Here is a 19,271-nt window from a genome sequence, read left to right on the forward strand (position 1 = left end):
TCTTCCGAGGGAAGATGCTCTTCTCCTCCTGTGGTGCAGTTGTGTTCCCCAGCTTTATAGCAAGCGTATCTTTCCTCTTCACTTTGTTGGCCAGCGTGCCTGTGGAGAGGGAGAGCAACAGGATGCAGCTCAAGGCTACCGAGCCTGCCCCAGCAATCCCAGCCCTGTGCCCCTCCCTGAGCAAGAGCAGTCCTCTCTCCTTGCTCTTCCCAAGCTCTGCACTCACTGCACAGCAGCAGCAGACGGCATTTTTTGTGTGACACCACATGCTCACTGAATGCTGTCCCACCTGAGGGACTGGGACAGCACAGGCTGTCACAGGAGCCATCAGGAACTGAAGGAGTGCACTCAGCAGGTGATTGCACAGGTTTGGCTGCAGAGCCTTGGAAAAAGCAAGGCAGAGGACATGTACTACATCATGCAACCAAGAACCAGCTGCTTTGAGGCGCTGTGGGAACCAGTGCTTTGATCCAGATCTCAGTGCAGCCAGGCACGAGTTCAGCAGAGCAATAAAAATGACACCTGCAATGTCAAAGCCTTACTGTTATGGCTTTCATCTTCTTCCTCATCCTCATCATCTTTGTACAGGATGGGCCCCTCCGAGTCAGAGTCGCTCATCCCTTCGTCTCCTTCCTGCTCCTCCGGAAGAACCTGGGGTACCAGTTTGGGGATGACTGTGACAGATGGCACATCTCCAATATACACACGAGGATCTGAATTCTGTTCCTCTTCCTGGTCATCATCTTCCCCTTCCTCATCGTCTGGACTAACAAAAAGCACGTTATTACACCTCTGAACACTTGGCACAGGGCCTGCAGATTATCCCTAGAATCAATAGCCCTTAGCTCTCCCCTCAGGGAAGCCCAGAAACCAGAGGTGCAAGAGCCACTGCAAGGTCCTGCACCGTCCTCTCTCTTCAAAGCACAGGGAGCTCTGGCTGAGGAAATGACAGAGGCAGGTTCTGCAGAACCAAACTGCCCTCTGACCCCACTGCTTTGTGACTTGGAGATTCAGCCCTGCTATAACACAAGACGGTTCTTTTCCCACTTATGTTTAGCAAAATGAATGGCTAAGGAAGGCCACAGATGGATGGAATCTGGGACCTTGTTTGATCTTGGTGCAGTTAGAGATGGTCCAGGCCTGGATTCCTGGCATCAGCCTGTGTTTGTAGTCTGGAACCCATTTCCCTTTGTGAGCAATAAAATCCCACAGCCAGGGATAATTTCATGGGGAAGATGTTCTGGTTCTTAAGAGCCTGAAACACAGATTTGGACAACAGGGAAAATGGTTTCAGCAGAGACCTAAGCCCTGCCCAGCACTGCAGGAGCTGGGAGAGCTGGCACACAAACAAGGAAGTACTCACACTTTGAGCATCTCAATGGTGACAGGCAGGGATCTTGTCCTGCCCAGGGTGCCATTGTCTTCTCCAAAACCATCGTTCTCAAAGAGCAATGAGTGAGCCCTGTGGGACCCCTCGGGAGGTGGGGTGACAGGCAGAGGGCTGGCCAGAGCCTGCTGGATACGAATGTGCAGTGGGATTTGGGGCAGGCGAGGCAGCACGTGGGGTTCACCAAAGCCTTGTTCTGCTGTCCTTTTCAACACCTCCATGGACCTGAAGTCTTCAGGAAGAGGAGGAGGAGGAATCTCCTTGGGCAGGTCCAGGGAGCATGGTGGGTCTAGGACAGGGGTGGAGGTGGGCAGGGCCACACGTGGAGGTTCGGGGGGCACATGGGTGGGCAGCGGCGGCGAGGGCGAAGGTGGTGGATAAGCTGAGGTCACATGCACTGGAATCGGTGCAGGGCGACTCCCTGTCACTGTCCTGTCATTTGGGGGCTTAGAGGTGACAGCCTCTGACGTGTTGTTAGGCAGGAGGCCTCTCTTTGGAGGGAGAGGAGGAGAAGGCTTGGACAAGGCTGTACCACTGGTCATTACTTGGGAAAGTTCAGCTGAAAATAAAAACCACAAAAGCCACAATGTTTAACAGTGTATTTTCCAGATAACCTTCACCAGTGTGGAAGAAGCATGGCAATGCACTCAGAGCCTTGGACTAAGCGTTCTCTGCTACCTTTTATTGGAGTATCATACCAGAAACAGCCAGGTTACAAGGCCCCAGTTTGTCCTTCTATCAGCAAAGGTAAGACTTGGGAGAGCAGCCAAAACCAAGCAGGCTGAGACAGGTTTGTGCATCCTGCTGCTTCAGAGAGAGAGAGAAATGGCACCAGCCCTTCAAAGACAGCACAGGAGCCTGCCCAGGAATGCAGTTATGTGGGCACTTTATGGCTGTATTTACAGCATAAAAGGAATCCAAGACATCCAGGACCCCCCAGACTTCAGTTGTGTTAACAGCTCCCCTGCACATTAAAGAACTTCTCAGGAAGACTCAAAAAGTCTTAAAGTCTTATTTTTTGCTCTGAGGCAAAAATCAGCACAGCTGCAGGCAGCAGTGTGCATCCCCCTCTGTGTTCATCCATCAGACCCAGCCCAAGAACACCCCACTGCCAGCAATCCTCAGGATAAGGTCTGCTTTACTCCCTCTGATCTCTGTTTTAAGCCCCATATAAACTCATCTGCCACTACTAGAAAAACTTCGAAAGATACCTAAAGCCTTTAGTCTTAAATACTTGCCGATTGATGGAGAAGAGAGAAAGAAATAGAGACGTGAAAAATGCCTCCATGAGCAGTCACAGGATCCCCAAACCCCCCTCTCTTTCTAGGGAAATTGCAGCAGTAAGGACTGCTGTTGCTTTAGGAGTGATGCGGTTTTTAACACCCATGTATCCATGGCTTCTGGGGCTTGTAGAGGCTTTGCCTAAAGCAGCTGAGACTTGCTACACATTTCGCTGGAGGGGGTGACAGTGACACGTGGATGCCCCCAGACTAGAGATGGGGAAATGTGAGGTGCAGACACCACGAGAGGGTGCTGCAAGTGGGAGAGTTTCCCAAGATAAGGCCACATAACTGGTGAGAAGTGGGCACATTTATGAGATGTTTAGCATTTTCAGACTTTCCCCTTGTAGATTAAGGGCCAGACTGTGCAAAACAGAGTGTCCTCAGCTCCTGCCCAAGGGACTCCAGTGTCTCCTGAGCAGTGCTTCAAGCCTAGCAGGACCAGGCCTGAGGCACCTCTGGGTAAGAGCAAAATTTGAAAGGGAGCAAGGAGCTGGCAGAAGGAAGCTGCTGCTTGAGACACCAGAACTGCTCAGGGAATGAGCATCTTGGGGACAAAGGGGTGACCTGCACAGTAACTCCCTCCCAATCCTCAGGCTGTGACAGTGGCACAGAAGGACACCCCTGCAGTCAGAGCAGGCACCAAAGAGCCCTGGAGAGCTCACAAAGCCAATTCCACTCCTGCTGTTCAACAACAGTGACAACACAAGGCTCACACAGCAACACCACAGCTCCAGCTCCACTGTGCCAGACAAGAGGGCTGCGGAGCCTCCTCTACATCTGTGTTCATACCCAGGGAACCAAAGAGAACTGCTGGTTCTCTCCTCCCCTGCACACCCCGCAGCTGCTCCCAGCCCAGCCCATGCTGCTGGGACAAGGCAGGATGGCTCCAAACACCTTGGATATACTGCTGTTTCCAGCCACTATTTTTATTCCACAAGTACCTCCTCCAATTGGAGCTGGGGCATTTCAAATGCCACCTGCAGTGTGTGCAAGAAGCTTAAAGAAAACAAGAAGGTATTTCATGGAGTGCTCAAGCATGGTCAGGCTAATCAAGTTGGTCTGGCACACAGGGGTTGTTAATGCCATACCAAGGTCACTTGCAAAACCTGCCAGAGCAAGGTGAGCCCCAAGCAGAGCAGAGCAATCTGTCCACACTGAAAGCAGTGGCCCAGGCTATTTCAGATGGCAACTTGCACATCCAGCACTGCCTCTCAAACCACACCTGGGTAACACCTCCAGTTTCTGCGATAACAGTGCAAACCTGTCAGATTGATCTTCCCAGGAGCCTCCCTCCCGATCTGTGCTAACCTCTGCTAACCCCGTCCAAAGATAAGGAGATGTCTGTGAAAGAACTACCAGAAATGCCAACAGGCCATCGCTGCATGGAAGTCATACCAACTCTCAAAATTGCATCTTTAAGATCCCCAGAACGCCCACAGAGAACAGAGATTAAATGGGCTTTAAGAAACTCTCACCAAATCTTCTGCTTAGAAAAATTACAAAGATAAAAACATTTAATTCTCTAAATGGGAAGATTCTGTTCAAATTACAGTTGAGCTGATTTATCCATGGGACAAGACATAGGGACAAGACTCGTATGTCAATAGCCCAGCCACAGACCTTAGAGGAGGTGCCTGAGTATAACCAGGGAAGTCTGAATTATCCCAAACAGCTCATGCCCTAAGTGGAAACCACATGGCCTGGCAGTAACAGCCACACCAGACATTGTTTGGTGGGATGTGGATTCTTTGGATTTGTTTCTTGGTTTGGGTTTTTTTTCCAAAAGGAGCTGAAAGAAGGAATAACCACAAAACCTCATCCACCATTCCCCAATCCCAGCCCCCAGTGAAGCATCAACATTCAGACACTGTCTCTCAGAGGTGACGGAGAAGAGGCAGGCAGGGATTCCTTCCTGCAGGAACAGGGATAGCTCATGGCAGAAGACTCCAGTAATTACACTGTTCCCAGAACACATGTGTCCTGGCTAAACACTGGCAGATTTGAGTCCAAACTCAACTGTTTTCAGGAAAGATGGTCAGACATTCAGATGCAACTAAAAATCTTCCCTATGAAGGGAAGAGAGTCTTGGAGCAGTGGCTCCAGAACATCTCAGGGTACAAAAACCAGTTTATGGGGTCACTTACCTATTAGTGAGTTGCTGTTTCTGTTGACAGGTTTGGGAGGAGGAACGGGAGGCTGTTTGGCAGGAGCTGTGCTGGTTGTACTGGTGGGAGCAGTAGTGTTGGCACTGGCAGGAGCAGGGAGCAGAGTCCTGGGGGCTGGGGAAGGGGCAGCTGTGGAATTGACTGTCTTTGCTGCCGTGGGGGCTGTGCCGAAGGGGGCAGTTCTTGCAGTACTGCTGGCAGGTATTGGATCCTTTGCCTGTACTTCGTTTGCCTCCTGGGAAGTGGAGGGAGGTCTTTTTGGAGGAAGAAGAGGTTGTCTGGGAACATGTGGCTCCTGAGGTGGTTCCAGTTCAGGCCCAGGGTGGCTGCTGGAGGAGCCTGCAAAGGGAGGCAGCTCAGTTTAAGGCACCAGAGGGCCCACTGAGGGTGGGAAGGATCATATGAGAATTTAGAACTGGTTACAGGAGAATGTAAAGCCCTAATTTTGCACACGTCTGGTTTCTTACCCTGCCTCTTCTTTGGTTCCTCCACTGGAACAGGCTTCCTAAGGCTGGGTGGCTTTGCTGCTTCTTCCTCCTGGCTGGGCAGGTTACAGATCCCGGGGCCCCCAATGGGGACAGTGTGGCCATTCTTCAGTGCAGGTGGGTTCAGCTTCTCTGGCTCTTCAGCATCTGCAAGGGGATGGGAGGACAGAGAAGCAAAGAGAAAACACTTAGAAGGCAGGGGAGAGGAGAGGTGGCTGAGCCGACTCAACCACCATGGAAGCACACCAACTTCCTTCTGGCTTCTTAAGGAGCTTCAGCCCCCTTCTGCACAGGACAGCACAGCAACTCAACCAGCTGAAGCTGAGAGCCCTTGATTTCATTATCAATGAGTAAATCACACAGCACTGTATGCTGTCAAGGGCTTTTCTTCTCCCTGTCCTGCCCTTGCTCTTTTGTTACAGATTAGTGTGCCCAGTGCTGTGCTGCAGCACAAGGAAGCTGTAACTGAAGTCATAAATCTCCAGCAGCTTTTGTATCCACCCTCCATCACGGAGCAGTCACCAATTCCCTGCTGCAATGCAGATTCCAGCACGAGCCGAGTCATCTACTGCACGGGCAATAATGGACTTTCATAAAGTCTTCAGATTAGCAGAAGCACCTTTGTTTTCCTCATTTCTACCCTGAATTTGGCACAAAAATGACCGCTCAATCCAAAACATCAGCAAGGCAGATTTCCTCACTTTACCTTTGTTTCAATAAGATGTAATGACACAGCTCTAGAATTTTATGTAGCTCACTTTAAATATTTCTGCTTTTACAAATTCTAGCATGAAGGCTCCCAGTGTTAAAGCAAGACCTCTTTTTGGAAAAAACCCCATCCAATCCAACCCATGCTTTTGAGGGTCCTGAAACTCCTAATCCCCATGAGGAAATACTCCACCATTCTCAGTAATTGCCCTGACAGGACAAATTTTTGACAGTATTACTCTCAAAAAAAGACTCAGCATCCACCTCTAAGGGGAAATTGCCTATTTGGACTGAATTTCAACTCAAGAAAACTTAAATAAATACATTATCCACTTGATTAAAAATCTTTTTCAATTCATCTGCCATCTCTGAAGGAACTGGAGATAGGAACAGTATGATCCAGCTTTCCTCACCACTTTTCCACATCACACAAATCCCAGCCAGGTGAGTGGATGGTGATCTGACAACTTATTTTGGCAGCATGATCCCAACTTGGAGGCATCAAAGATGAAAGAAAAGGGGATAAGACTTCTTAGACGGCAGTGCAAACTTTAATAAGCCTAGTGGTGACTATGACACCATACCATGAAGCATCTCTTGGAAGATATGCCCCTACCCAAGCAGCTCAGAATTCACCCATTTATGATTGTTCTCCCAGCCTGAGCCCCGGGGGCAGAACCTCTCCCATTTGGAACAGCAGGAGATGGTGAGTGACAGTGTGACAGCAGAGGCTGGCAGGATAGCACAGAGAAGGACAGGATGGGAAGTGACCACAGCACAGCCCTCCCTCCCTACAGGAAGGTGTTCCAGACAGGCACTACACTTCCTCAGCACCATCTTCCTCCCTGAGCAGGCTGCCTTCCTCCCAGGTGGGAAAACAGACAAGAGAGAGCATTGAAAAGGGTAAGGCAGGCAGGAATCACTTCAGCAGAAAGCCCTTAGATTTGTCTCCCAAGGGTGAGGTTTGGCCAGAGGAAGATCAGCCACACAGACACAGACAGAAGTTTGTTTGCAGACTCACCCTGCTCAGGCTCTTCCAACAGAACCCCTCTTTTTACCAGCTCCTCTCTTGGCTTTCGCATAGAAATCTTTCGTTCTAAAACTGATATTAAATTGAAAAAAAGCACTCAGAAAACAGGGCAAGCTTGAAGTTCAAGAAGGTTTTTTTTTCTTTTAAAGAGGTTCTCTAGAGGAAATAAAAGGGCCTCAAATTTCACTGGTTTTGCATGGATTAAGAGGAGAGAGAAGGAACTGCATGTTCAGACCTGCATTTCACACTGCACTGCTGACTGTGGAGCAAACCCTCCCTCCCCATAGCTGCTTGGGGAACTTCCTTTAAAGAAAGGAATTAATCTGTCTGAAACTACAGCTCCATGGCAAGGTGTTTCTGGAGAGATTGCAGGTGCCAGCCCATCACCAAAGTCCCATTTTGGTTCTTGCACATGTCAGCACTCAGGCTTGTGACAGCAAGCCCTTCTCGGATGGATGGAGGCAGGGACACCCACCCAGCCCCTGTCATTTTACCTTCTGAAGTCTCCTTGAATTTGTCACTGCTTTTCTTTTTCCTCCACTTCCAGGGTTTGAAAATCTTGCCAAAGCTTGAGAACTTGCTTTTCCTCTTTGTAGGAGGTGTTGTGTCACCTGACTCCAAAACATCTACCCCCATGCTGGCATCACCTGGGGCGTGATCCACATCTTCAGCTGCACAGAAAAGAAGGAAAAGAATAAAGAATTACTTCTGTGCTGCAAGCTCCCATGTCCCACCAACCCACCCCACACTGGGAATGGTGGCACACATTCATGCAGAAAAGGGAACAAGACTCTCTCTGTGGCTTCACTGAGCCCTCACATCAGCTTGGGGAGACACAAGTGGGCTTCTCATCAACATAAACAGGGCAAAGGGAAACTGGTAAGGGCCTTCCTGATGAGACAAAGATTACAGAACACCAGAATCATTAAGGTTGGAAAAGATGCCCAGATTGTTGAATCCAATCTGTGAACAACCTCCACCTTGTCACCAGCCCAGAGCACTGAGTGGTATGTCCATTTGTTCCTTGGACACCCTTCAGGGATGGGGCAAACTGTGCCAGGGACTGATAACTCTTTAAAAGAATAAATTCCTCCTGATGGCTAACCCGAACCTTCCCTGGCACAACTTGATGCTGTTTCCTCCTGTTCTGTTCCTTGTTCTCCAGGGGCAGAGCCTGACCCCCACCTGTCTGCACCTGCCTGTCAGGGAGTTGAAGGGAGCGAGAAGGTGCTCCCTGAGCCTCCTTTTCTCCAGGCTGAGTCCCCCCAGCTCTCTCAGCCACACATTAATTTAATTTTGCAGTGTCACAGTTTGCCCATGAACACAAACCACTTCCCTACATTTTCTCATCTTCATTTGGAAGCAACTGGTGCTGGACACAAGTTCATGACCACAAATACCTTCCTGCCCACTGACCTGACATTCACAACTGTCCGCACCCCGAAATCACCAGACCCATTCCAGCAGCTGGATGTGCTAGATTTTCCCCTCTCTGATTTTCCTTCTATAAATAAGGGCAGCAAAGCTGGCCAAGAGCAACAACGCCACAGGAAAGCGACACAATACAGGCCTGTGCTCCACCTACTGCACAGGAGTCTCTGGAGAGCAGCACAAGAAGGACACGGAGGTGGGAAGGGACATGTGAAAAATCCAAGCAAAAAAAAAAAACATCCCCAACTCAAAAAAACCCCCACTTCTGAAGCAGAAAACACTAATTTGGGGACTATTGATCCTGCCTTGCCTGATGTTGCTGTTTTGGGGTATTTGATGGAACACAGAGAAGCACTTACAATGAGCAGAATCTAGCACTGCCTGAAAAAAAAAAAAAAAAAATCAGTGTGCAGAAGCTAAAAGTGAAGCCATCTGGTGCCCACTCCATGGCAGGATTTCCAGAGCCAGAATCCCTCAGCTTCAGCACTAGAGACAGGAGCAACTGCAGCCCTGGAGTTGTACATGCAATTTTAACAAGCAGTATTCACTATGCTCAACAGAGCATTCCCAAACTTCACCAGGCAGGCACGAGCGCTTGCCAAGCACAGGCTGTAGGTGGAATTTGAAGCCCAAGTGTCATCAAAGGCATTTCCCTCACCTTTCCAAGGAGAACAGTGCTGAAAGCAGCAGTACCAAGCTTGCCTTATATTTACCCCTTCCCTGAGTTGCTCTGAGGAATGTCACTTATGTGCTGCCTACCACCCAAGATGTCAGAATGCTGCACTAAGCAAAGTAAGTTATTAAAAGAAAACTCAACCATCAGCTCCAGGGATTAATGAAGAGCCCTCAGCACCCTGGAATGTCTCCATTTCCAGTTAGAAGGAGAATGACAAGCATTCCCCTGCCACAGTCCCCTCGTAACAGCCAGGGAGGAGCGCAGGACATGAAAGGACGAGCCAGAACTGCAGGAGACACACAGTACCTCCAAAGGAAGAGCAGCTAAGAGCAGAGAGGGTGGGGAGAACCCACATGTGACTACTCCTGCCAGAACCTCTTCCAGCAGTTCCTGCAGCCCAGGTCCAGCTGTCAAAGCAAATACCTTCCCAGGGTGGAGTTTCACTGCCAGAGCTGCAACCACGCAGGTGAACACAGGAGGTTTCACAAGACTTCACATCAAGAGCAAATCACCCGGTCCTGCTTCTCTGCCTCACTGCTCCCTCGGCCGTGGTACAGCTGCTCACAGGCTCCTGCTGAGAGTCAGGTGTTGTCCAACATGGAAACACTTGGTTTTGTTCATTTATAATCACTTCCATGCCCAAAAGCAGCCAGGCAAGAGCGGGAGACATGCACACTAGAACACAACACTGTCCACATAACTTCCACCACCCTTTTGCTCTGTGTAGACTAAAACTTGACTTGCTACTAAACATTCTGAGACCATTCCAGCCCACTGCTCACACCGAAGTCAGGGAAGCAACTCCTTCCCTGATCCTCACTGGGATTCGTTCTGTCCTGTTGTGCAGATGACAGGAGAGCCTGTCCTACCCTTCCACAGCACTCTTCCTTTTCCCATCCCCAATTACCACAGGGACATAGACATCTAAAGCAGTCTGTTGTGAAGCAATTATGACACTGAGGACTAATGAGCGGGTGGATCAGCAGCTGGAGGTGAGATCCACAGATCTGCATTCAAATAACCTTATTGTTCAGCGATTGTTCACGTTGGATAGTGCTCACACTCCCTCCAAAATGGACCTTCCCTTCCATTCACAGCCCATTTTCAGCTGAAATCTCCATGAAATGGTGCAGAGAGGACATCTCTTCCCTGTGAGGGCAGAGAATCCACCTTGCTGAGGCTGTGCCTCCTCCTGCTCTGCTCTACAAGGAGGGTCCTTAAGCTCCTTTGCAATGCAAGGGGGAAACCCTTCCTTATCCGAGTCATGCACTGGAAAACCGGGAAAGAACCACAGTGCCATGCTAGGGGAACAAAATAGGGCAAAAAAAAAAGGACCCAGACTTGGAGGGAAGGGTGGGAAGCATCAGGAATATGATGCCTTCACCTGACCTGGCCCAGCAGCAAGGCTGTGTCTAAGAGATCAGCCTCACCCTCACCATGGTGCCAGGCTGGAAAACCTATTTTAAATACATGGAAAAGGCTAAATGAGGTCACACAGCCCTGGGTGAAGCCAGCAGAGTCCTCATGAGAAGGTCAAGAGATTCCCAGCTGGCAGGTCCCTAAAGTGACCCCACGCCAAAGCAGGACCTTGTTCAAGCCTTCTGGAAGCAGTAAGTCCACGTTTTGGAAAAATTATTCTGGAGCTGGGAGAGCCCCACAGAGCCCACCATGACAGCTGGATGCTGTGCCTAGTGTTCCAACAGAGCCCTGGTTGAGGAAAAATCAGGAATAAAATACATGGTGCAACTTCAGCACATTGTGTGATGCTCCCAGAGGAGATGGTCTGGGACACTTGGAGCTCAGAACCCAGCTGGTCCAGGGACAGCGTGATGCCCCAGCTGCTTCCCAGCCAGAGCCTCCTGCCATTTCAGATCCCCTGTCCCAAACACTTGAGCTGTTCTGATCTCATTCCATCCAAACAAGCAGGTGAATTTGAGCTGTTTAAAACAGCAGATTTATGTTAACTCAAAATGTTTAGACTGAAATAATCTGGGGAAACGTCACAAAACTGGCACAGCCCGAACAGACAAGAAGGCAGGAAGCTCCAGCAGTGCCAAGCAACTTGGAATGCAATTCCCTATTGCTTTGCCTGGCCACCTGGTCCTTCCAACTCTCCCCTGCAGACATGTTTTTGCTCAAATCTTGCAGTCAAATTTCATGCAGAGAAAAGCTCATTTTCCACTGCATCTTATGGTGTTGAGTGACCCCAGTCTTTTGTTTTTTCCAAAACAGAGAAACCATTTCAGTGGAAGGAGCTGGAGACCCACAGTTGGTCTCTCTCATCCTCAGCAAGTGGCTGCGGTGTTGTGTCACCTGCTCCAAAACTTGGAGCTTGGGCCAGATTTCTTCCATCCACAAACCAGAGTTCACCCAGAACCTGATCTATCCCTTCTTGTAGGAGCTACTACAGGATCCCCACAAATGCCAGCAGTTGCTGTTCATAAGGAGCTTGCTGGGCATTTCTGTCTTTGGGCAAATGAGGTACTTCAGTGCAGCAACTCTTCTTAATCACCTTTATTTCCTTCCCTAAGGAACACATATGTGTGAAGTTCTCCACTGAGCAGGCCCACAAGGTGCAGGGGAAGTTTTGCAGGGAATGTGGCTGCTCCTCACGCCCCTTAGGTACCTGGAACACACCACTGCCTGTGGCTCCAGCAGGACCACCACAGCTCCCAGCCAGCACCACGGCACCTGCCACAAGCCTTCTTGTTGCCACCATGCTGTGGATGCACAGGCTGGAGAGGACCCAACTCCCTCCTTTCCCACCCTGCCCTGTCCAGCAGGGCAGTCAAGAATCCGAGAAGCTTCCAAGCAAACAGCAACAACTCAAAAAGCAAACACTCTTTGAGTGAAATGCTGTTAAAAGTATCCAAAAAAGCACTTTGGGCAAATGTTTCTAAGCTTCCCTAAAACAGCTTTAAAAACTTGTGTGTGTTTTCCTGAATCGTCCAGGGAAGACGTGAATCCTGCCCTTAAAGGAATGAAAGGTTGTGGTCACAAAACAGCCTCAAACAGTCCCAGCCCTCAGCTTCCCTGTGTTTTGTATGTTTCTAATCACCATAATCTTCACAGGACTCTCCTTAACAGCATCCTGACACAGTTAATGCAAGAACCATCTCTTCAAGTTCCAGATTTAATCAGTAGGAACCCTGAGAGCTGTGCCACGAAACAAGACTTCAGGGAGCAAATGAGCAGTTGAGGAAACACCAGGTCTGCTGGCCCCAATCTCCAGAAAGCACAGTATCATTACACCAAGCCCACTTCCCTGGAAATGACCACTGTTCTTGGCATTTGATGAGAGAAAGAGCCCCAGACTGACCAGGTCAGCTTCTAACAGTGAGTAGATCCAAGCAGAAGATGCTGTTAATCTCCACCATACAAAGACGACTGAAGTTTTACTTCCCTTCCACTCTATCACATTATTTTTAGCAATTCTTGAACCAGACTAGCTGGAGTGAACTGGTGGTGGGGAAGAGAATCACTGGTTTCATCTGAGCCCTAGAAATGCTTGATAGAGTCAAAGTTACAGAAGTGAAAAATAATGAAGATAATAGTCTGTATCTTGAGGGTGATCTTTTTCAATGTTCATTTCTTCTCTGAAAATCAGAAAATTCCACTTTACAGATGAGGGTGAACAACTGAGGCCAGCCAGCTAACAGCAAATGGGAATGAGAGAAAGGCAGCAGCGGGATGTGGAAAGTCTCCTCACAGCCAGTGCTGGGAACAGCACCCATAACAGACCCGGAGCAACACCGACCCCACACAGTGCTCAGGAAGTGGGGCTGCTCCTAGAGCTTACACAGTTGTGTTTTCTCCAGCCTGTTACTGAGATACTTCACAATGGAGAGGGAAAACAAGCAGGGAGACGATTGTCAAGCCCTTCTGCCCCCAAAACTGCTGCAGCTGCCCCAGAAGATGGGTGACATCAATCACAGGGAGGCAATTCTTGATGGCTTTGGTCCCAGCTCACTCTCAGGGCTGACTCCTGCCCCATGCAGATGAACATTCCCCCACTGTCCAAGTGCTTTGCAAAGGTAGTATCCCTGAATCCACGCCAGCCAGAGGCTGTCCCTTAGAACAGCAGCTTGGAGCCTGTCTGAAGACCAGAGAACGTGTTGCACAGTGACTGCATGTGAAATCAGTAAGAGAATGGAAGGAAATGGAATTATTTCTTTAGTTTCTCTCCCCAGCTGGGCGCAGGTTACACAAGTTCCACATTCCACTCCTCCCAACTCCTCCTGCAGTTTCACCTGCAGTGCTGGCCTGCTGCAGCCCCACAGCTCCCTGGTCTCCCCTGCCCTGCATTACTCACCAAAAGCACCTGGATTTACCGGTCTCGAGAAGTGCGGCTGCCCCATGGGATTCTGTTCAGAGCGCTCTCCGGGAAGAGGTGGGAGGAGAACAGAGGAAAAGTCTACGCGGAGAACACTTCACCCTTTAAACGGTAAATCCACACTCCGGATGAGGAAGGAGGCTGGCCAGGGAGGCACTCCCAGCTCTCAGGCCACGGTGTCCGATGGTCCGGCACAGGTCCCGCTCGCCCTGTGCCCCATGGCTGGGCACTTGATTCTCATAAATAAGTGTCCGTGCCAGCTCCCTTCACGCAGGGATGCCTGTCATTCCAGAGCCGAGCTGGCTAGGGCGAAGCTCAGGAAGGGGAGGAGACAGGCAGCCAGGATCCAGCCACTGAGCTGCACAATCCAAATTATCAACACCCCTTGCTCCTTCCTCGCATCCAGTTCAGCAAGAAGAGAGGAAAGCTGGCAGCGAGGAGAAGGAGAGCAGAGTGTTCCTCTCAGGGATGGGCTTGGAGAATGCATGCACAGCAACACACCAAGGGGTTTCACCTCCCAAAATGGGATGAAGGAATTTCCAGCCTACCTGTGCCAGCTAAACACAAACTAAGGCAGTCAGGGATGAGACAGCCGTTCTCTAAGTGCTGTGGGAGCTGCATTACCCCCGAGCAAAGGGAATTTCAAAGACAGCCTGAGCTGATATGCATCTAGCCAAATGTAAAAATACAATTTCATGTGATTCCCCTCTCCACTAAAGTTACCAGGAAGCATGTCTTCTTGTGTAATTTAAATTTAACAATGGAAAATTTAAATTTAACAAGGAAAGTAAAAGTTTCATTTCTATTCATGTGTCACAACTTGATGGTTAAGGTAACAAACATCCCCCTCAGCCATCTGCCTCACAATAAAAGATCTCCAAAGTTTAAATATGTCCATTTGGATTCCTTCATTTATCATTATAATTTGGGTTAGGACTTCTGTGAACCTAACAGCTTGTTTACCCTATACACCCTACAACAGAGAAGCAGGAAAATCTTTATTTATTCATTTAAAGTAGGGCTGTGGTGCTCAAGGAGCAAAGAGATACAAATCTGTGTTTCAAATTGCAGCTGGCTCTGGCCTTAAGCATCATTCAGGAGTACCAGCCACTCTCTCTTCTTTTAGGGGAGAAAGCAAAACCCTACCAGAAAACAGCTGACAACATGCACAAAGCACCACAAATCCAAAAGTAACACCCACATCATTATTTTCAAGGGAACTCATGGCCAGAAAAATCCATCAGTCCATCCTTCAGCTCCACATCTGAAAGGAAAGGTGCAAATTCTGTCCCAGAAAACAAAACATCAAAAAATGTTCCTGCCTCAGCTGCAGCCTGAGGTCAGAGCATGAGAGCAGCTCCTAAGAAACCCTCTGTTTTCAGAGGGCTTTGTTTCACCACTGGGGAAAAATACAGGACAAAGCAACCTGCCCTTGTCCCACTGGACATCCAGGACAAAGGAAAACCAACACTTCAAGCAAGGAAGAGCAATAAAAGGCAAAAATTCCCATAATAATGAGAAAGACCATCTGACTTTGCTGCACAGCAACCAGAAGAAACCAGAGCAACTGTTTTACTCCTCAGGGACAGGTGATGACTTTCTTAAAGATGAAAAAGTTGGAATAGCAAAAAGCTTTCTAAAGGAGAGCAAAATGGGAAGCAGCTGACTGTCCCTTCAGCATTTTCTTTTAAAATACAGTAACGAAGAAACACCAGTTACATGAAAATTTTATGTGATTTAAGGAGAGGCAGATGGCTGAAATAAAAAAAACAGGCAGCAAACACTCAAACATGGGGTACATGGCCTTCTTCTCAAGTTTCATTTCCTCTCCATCCAGCCCAGCATCCCATTAAACCCCTGGCATTTCCATGTTAATAATCTGTTTCTATACATTGTAAAAGGAACTCTTCTGTATTGTTTCATTTTAAAATCTAATGAAAGCCATGAGCCCAATATCAGCTCCGCTAATAAAGGCAGTGCTGTTCACATTTCAGTTCACACCGACATGAAATGCTACATTCACCCAGGGTGACTCAGACATTTGTGTTCCATGATTCAGCCACAGGAACATTAAAAAGGACTCCAGCATTATCCCATCCCTGCCAATGGAGCTGTTTAAAACCAGTGATACTGGGCGTTTTCCTTCAGAGCTCATCAGCAGAGAGTCAGCAGGAGCTACAGGGCCTTTAGGGCTCTTTCACTGTGGGAGATGCACCCACTAAAATCCTCATGCAGGGACCACCTCACCAGGAGAGCTGGCAGGGAGGAGAAAAAGGCAGCACCATGACTCTGGATGTGTTTAATGGAATTATGGAATGGTTTGGGTTGGAAGGGACCTTGAAGTCTACCTCACTTCACCCCTGCCATGAGCAGGGACACCTTTCACTATACCAGGTTACTCCAAGCCCCATCCAACCTGGCCTGGAACACTTCCAGGGGGAGGCAGCCACAGCTTCTCTGAGAAATCCATTCCACTCCCTCACCACTCTCACGGGGAAGAATTTCTCCCATCTAACCCAACTCTCTGTCAAGTTTGAAGCCATCCCCCCTTGTCCTGTCACTCCAGGCCCTTGTGAATGGTCTCTCTCCACCTTTCCTGCAGGCTCCTTTCAGGTACTGAAAAGCCACAATTAGGTCACCCCAGAGCTTCTCTCCTCCAGGCTGAGCAACCCCAGCTCCCTCAGCCTTTCCTCTCAGGAGAGGTGCTTCAGCCCTCTAATCAGTTTGGTTTCACCACAGTTTTTGTTTTCAGCTTTGGAAGAAGAAAATGAAAAAATCTTACAGGATCACGTAACAGCTGTGTCTGCCCAGAGAGATGAGCCCTTCTGAGCAGTGCAGCCATCACTGAGGGCAGCAGAGCAGGGGCAGCAGGCAGGGAGTCACTCTGAACAAATGAGCACAACGTGACACTCTTCCTTTCCCCTTACATGGAATGAAAGGCCAGTGCGGAAGTGGAAAATGGGTTATTTATAAGGCAGCTGGCATCACATTGTTTGCGTCCTGCAGACTTTGATGGTTCTGATGAGACAAATGGGAGCTGGACTGCTCCTACACCACATGACTTCCTTCATGCTTCCTGTGACTTTTCCAAGAGGGAAACTCCTATTTCCCAGAGCATTCCAGTTAGTCAGCATGGTGCTCCACCTCAGACAGCGGAGGGCAGCAGGTCCAGCATGCCAGGGGCTTGGTGCCACCACCCCTGTGCTGGGAAGGTGAGCATGCCGTGTCCCACAGCAGTCCAGATGCTGACCACGATGGAGCACAGCTGGAGGAAGACATTGCTGTGCCAAGAAGCTGACTGACAGCACTTCCAGCCCCACCTTTGGGAAGGTGAGGCCGTGCTCCTGGAGAGCCCTGTGGTCACAGCACGCGGCTGGAGCACAAGGAATGGGCTCAAAAAGTTGTAGCTAAACTGGGCTTTGAGCCCAGAGGAGCTTAAGGCAAAAATACCCCTCAGCCTCGTTTTCCAGGGAAAATACAACTTCCACTGGAAGTAAGCTTTAGCCAGTACTGGAAAAGCCTTACCATCAACATCTCCTCACCACTCCCTGCAATTACAACACAGGCCAAGTATTTTCTTGTTTACTAGTGAGGGAATGCTGAGGAATGTCATCTTGACAAAATTAAAGATTCAGTCACATCTTGGCTAACTTGACTAACCCTAATTTGATCACTATGGTGATTCATGGCTTTGCCATCTCAAGGCAAGGGAAACTCCAAAGCTGATGAACAACTTTTTGGAGCACCTTGAAGCAGCATTAAAAGAAAGTCTGGTCAGAAGCCAAAGGAAGCACACATATAGGATACATTCCAGCAAAGCATCAGGTATTAGCAAAGCATCAGCATGTTCCCAACAGGGAAGCATTAAGAGGCAGGATACCCATCTGCCACTTCCAACTACATTATTAGGAACGCATTAGGCAAAAACACGGAGAAGAAAATTACATTAATTATTGCATTGTTTAGAGAAGAAACAGGAATGGCATTTAGCCTAACTCTTGTTTAACCCTCTCCTGCAGCAAAAACTCAAGATACTCAGAGAAAAATGTATAAATTGACATCACCTGAGGCCCCCCATTTCAAAACATGAGGATGAAGGAAATCAAAATATATTCCTCTCCTTCCAAAGCATTGCCCAGCACGAGTTTTTAGAGTTGGCCCAGCACAGCACAGAGTGCTCTTCCCAAGAGAGTGGCTGCTGCACAGTCACATCCATCACAAACAGCCTTACAGGACAAACCCAACTCTTAAGACTTTACAGCTCTGTGCAGACATTATCCAACATAAACAAGTCCTCCAGCAGAGTAAGTACATCTATGCCACTTATAAAACCCATGGGACAAACTCTGTTTTGCACAACATTGCAAGTTAACAACAAAAGCTAACAGCAAAAATATCAGTAAATATGAAACCTCTAAATTCAGATTAAATTGCAATTAACCCTAAGAGGTAGGAGTATATTTAACTCTAAGTTAGTCTTCAGTGTATAGGTCAAGGTCCACAGACTCATGATCCCAAATTTCTCTTCCTACCTCTAATCCTTCAAGATGTCAAACTTCAGCTGCAAGCCTCTCTGCTCACATAGTAACTGGAAAGAAAGGCAGCAAGATTCCTCTGTAAAAGTTGTTTCCTCTTTTAAACATTTCACAAGAATCTCAGAAAATGGATTTGCTCTTCATACCCAAAGCTGAAACTGCAGCAAACACCTTTGCTCTGCCAACCCAACGGGCTTGCAGCAGCCCCACCGCACCAATAATCCAAATTATCCCTCAACACCTCCAGCTCTCCATTCTGAAGTTACATTTTTTCCAAATTACTGCACAAGCCAGGCAGTGCCAGGGCATCCTACCACCCCTCACTCGCCTGGCTCTGCGCAGGGAAGCTTACAAAAGCGCCTTGGTTTAGTTTTTGGGGAACACCCAATTTTCTGCACCTGCTCTGCTTTAATTATTGACTAGGCGAGGAGCTCCTGATTAAAATGCAAGGCAAGTCTGGCACACAACCTCAGCTTCTGATCATCGCCCGCAGATACAGTTGGAACAGAAACCCAAATTCCCTGCCACAGCTCAGGAATTAAAAGAAAGGGTGGATCAGTTTCACTTGGGGCACTTAAATTCAGCAAGGAAAATACTTTTTGTACCCTTGCAACTGAAAACTCTCACAACATTTGAAATTTTAAACCAGAGTTTTAGGTTCACGCACAGAGAGAAGGTTTAAAAGCTTCCTTTCAATTGCACTGTGTTTTTACAAGCCATTTCTGCCAGAGTAAACCTAACAGGTAATTACAGGTCTGACCTCCTTCTATTGCACAAATATGCCTTTGGAAACAACGTGGATAAATATTTGCCCAATACAAGAAGACAACTCCAAGAGGAACCATTCCAGTTTATCAACTCTGTGATTCATGTTGATACAAGCTTTATTCTCTATTTAAGGAACAAGATAACGCTTAGGAAGTGCATCTGCCCAAATTATGTTTCATAGATCTGCCATGGGCCACCCTAAACAGTGGCACAGCCAGACCTCAGGTCACACCCAGACAAGAGCCATCAGCAAGGCAGGGAGTGAACTTCCACTCCAAATATTGACCCTTGCTCAACCACCAAGGTATCTCTGAGCAGCAGCCAGGCTGAAGACAAACATGAGTAAAACACTGCTGCTAATGTGAATAAAGCAGTGCTGGGGTTGTGCTGTGCAACATCCCGTTCTTCCCCTTTGGAACTGGGGAGATAATTATGGAGGCCCAAAGGAGCTGAAAACAAAACGAGAGCAC

At 48.5% G+C, this 19,271-nt stretch overlaps 1 protein-coding gene across 4 annotated transcripts in view; it reads right to left on the reverse strand.

Moving 5' to 3' along the window:
• Positions 1-19,271, reverse strand: part of PHACTR4 (phosphatase and actin regulator 4) — a 48,865-nt gene that overhangs the window by 5,459 nt on the left and 24,135 nt on the right. For 2 of the 4 annotated variants that reach the window (XM_031062012.1, XM_031062011.1), the window contains exons 2-8: positions 7,553-7,729; positions 7,050-7,130; positions 5,303-5,467; positions 4,815-5,174; positions 1,364-1,946; positions 543-766; positions 8-99 (exon numbers count right to left, since the gene is read on the reverse strand). In XM_031062012.1, the coding sequence (XP_030917872.1) occupies positions 8-99; positions 543-766; positions 1,364-1,946; positions 4,815-5,174; positions 5,303-5,467; positions 7,050-7,130; positions 7,553-7,694 (1,647 nt within the window). In that variant the 5' untranslated portion in view covers positions 7,695-7,729. Of the gene's footprint in view, positions 1-7; positions 100-542; positions 767-1,363; positions 1,947-4,814; positions 5,175-5,302; positions 5,468-7,049; positions 7,131-7,552; positions 7,730-13,477; positions 13,737-19,271 lie in introns of those variants that run through there. The other 2 variants (XM_031062010.1, XM_031062013.1) reach the window with 2 other exon arrangements.

This window comes from Geospiza fortis, unplaced genomic scaffold (genome assembly GCF_000277835.1).
Source record: "Geospiza fortis unplaced genomic scaffold, GeoFor_1.0 scaffold432, whole genome shotgun sequence".
NCBI classification, from domain to species: Eukaryota; Metazoa; Chordata; class Aves; order Passeriformes; family Thraupidae; genus Geospiza; species Geospiza fortis.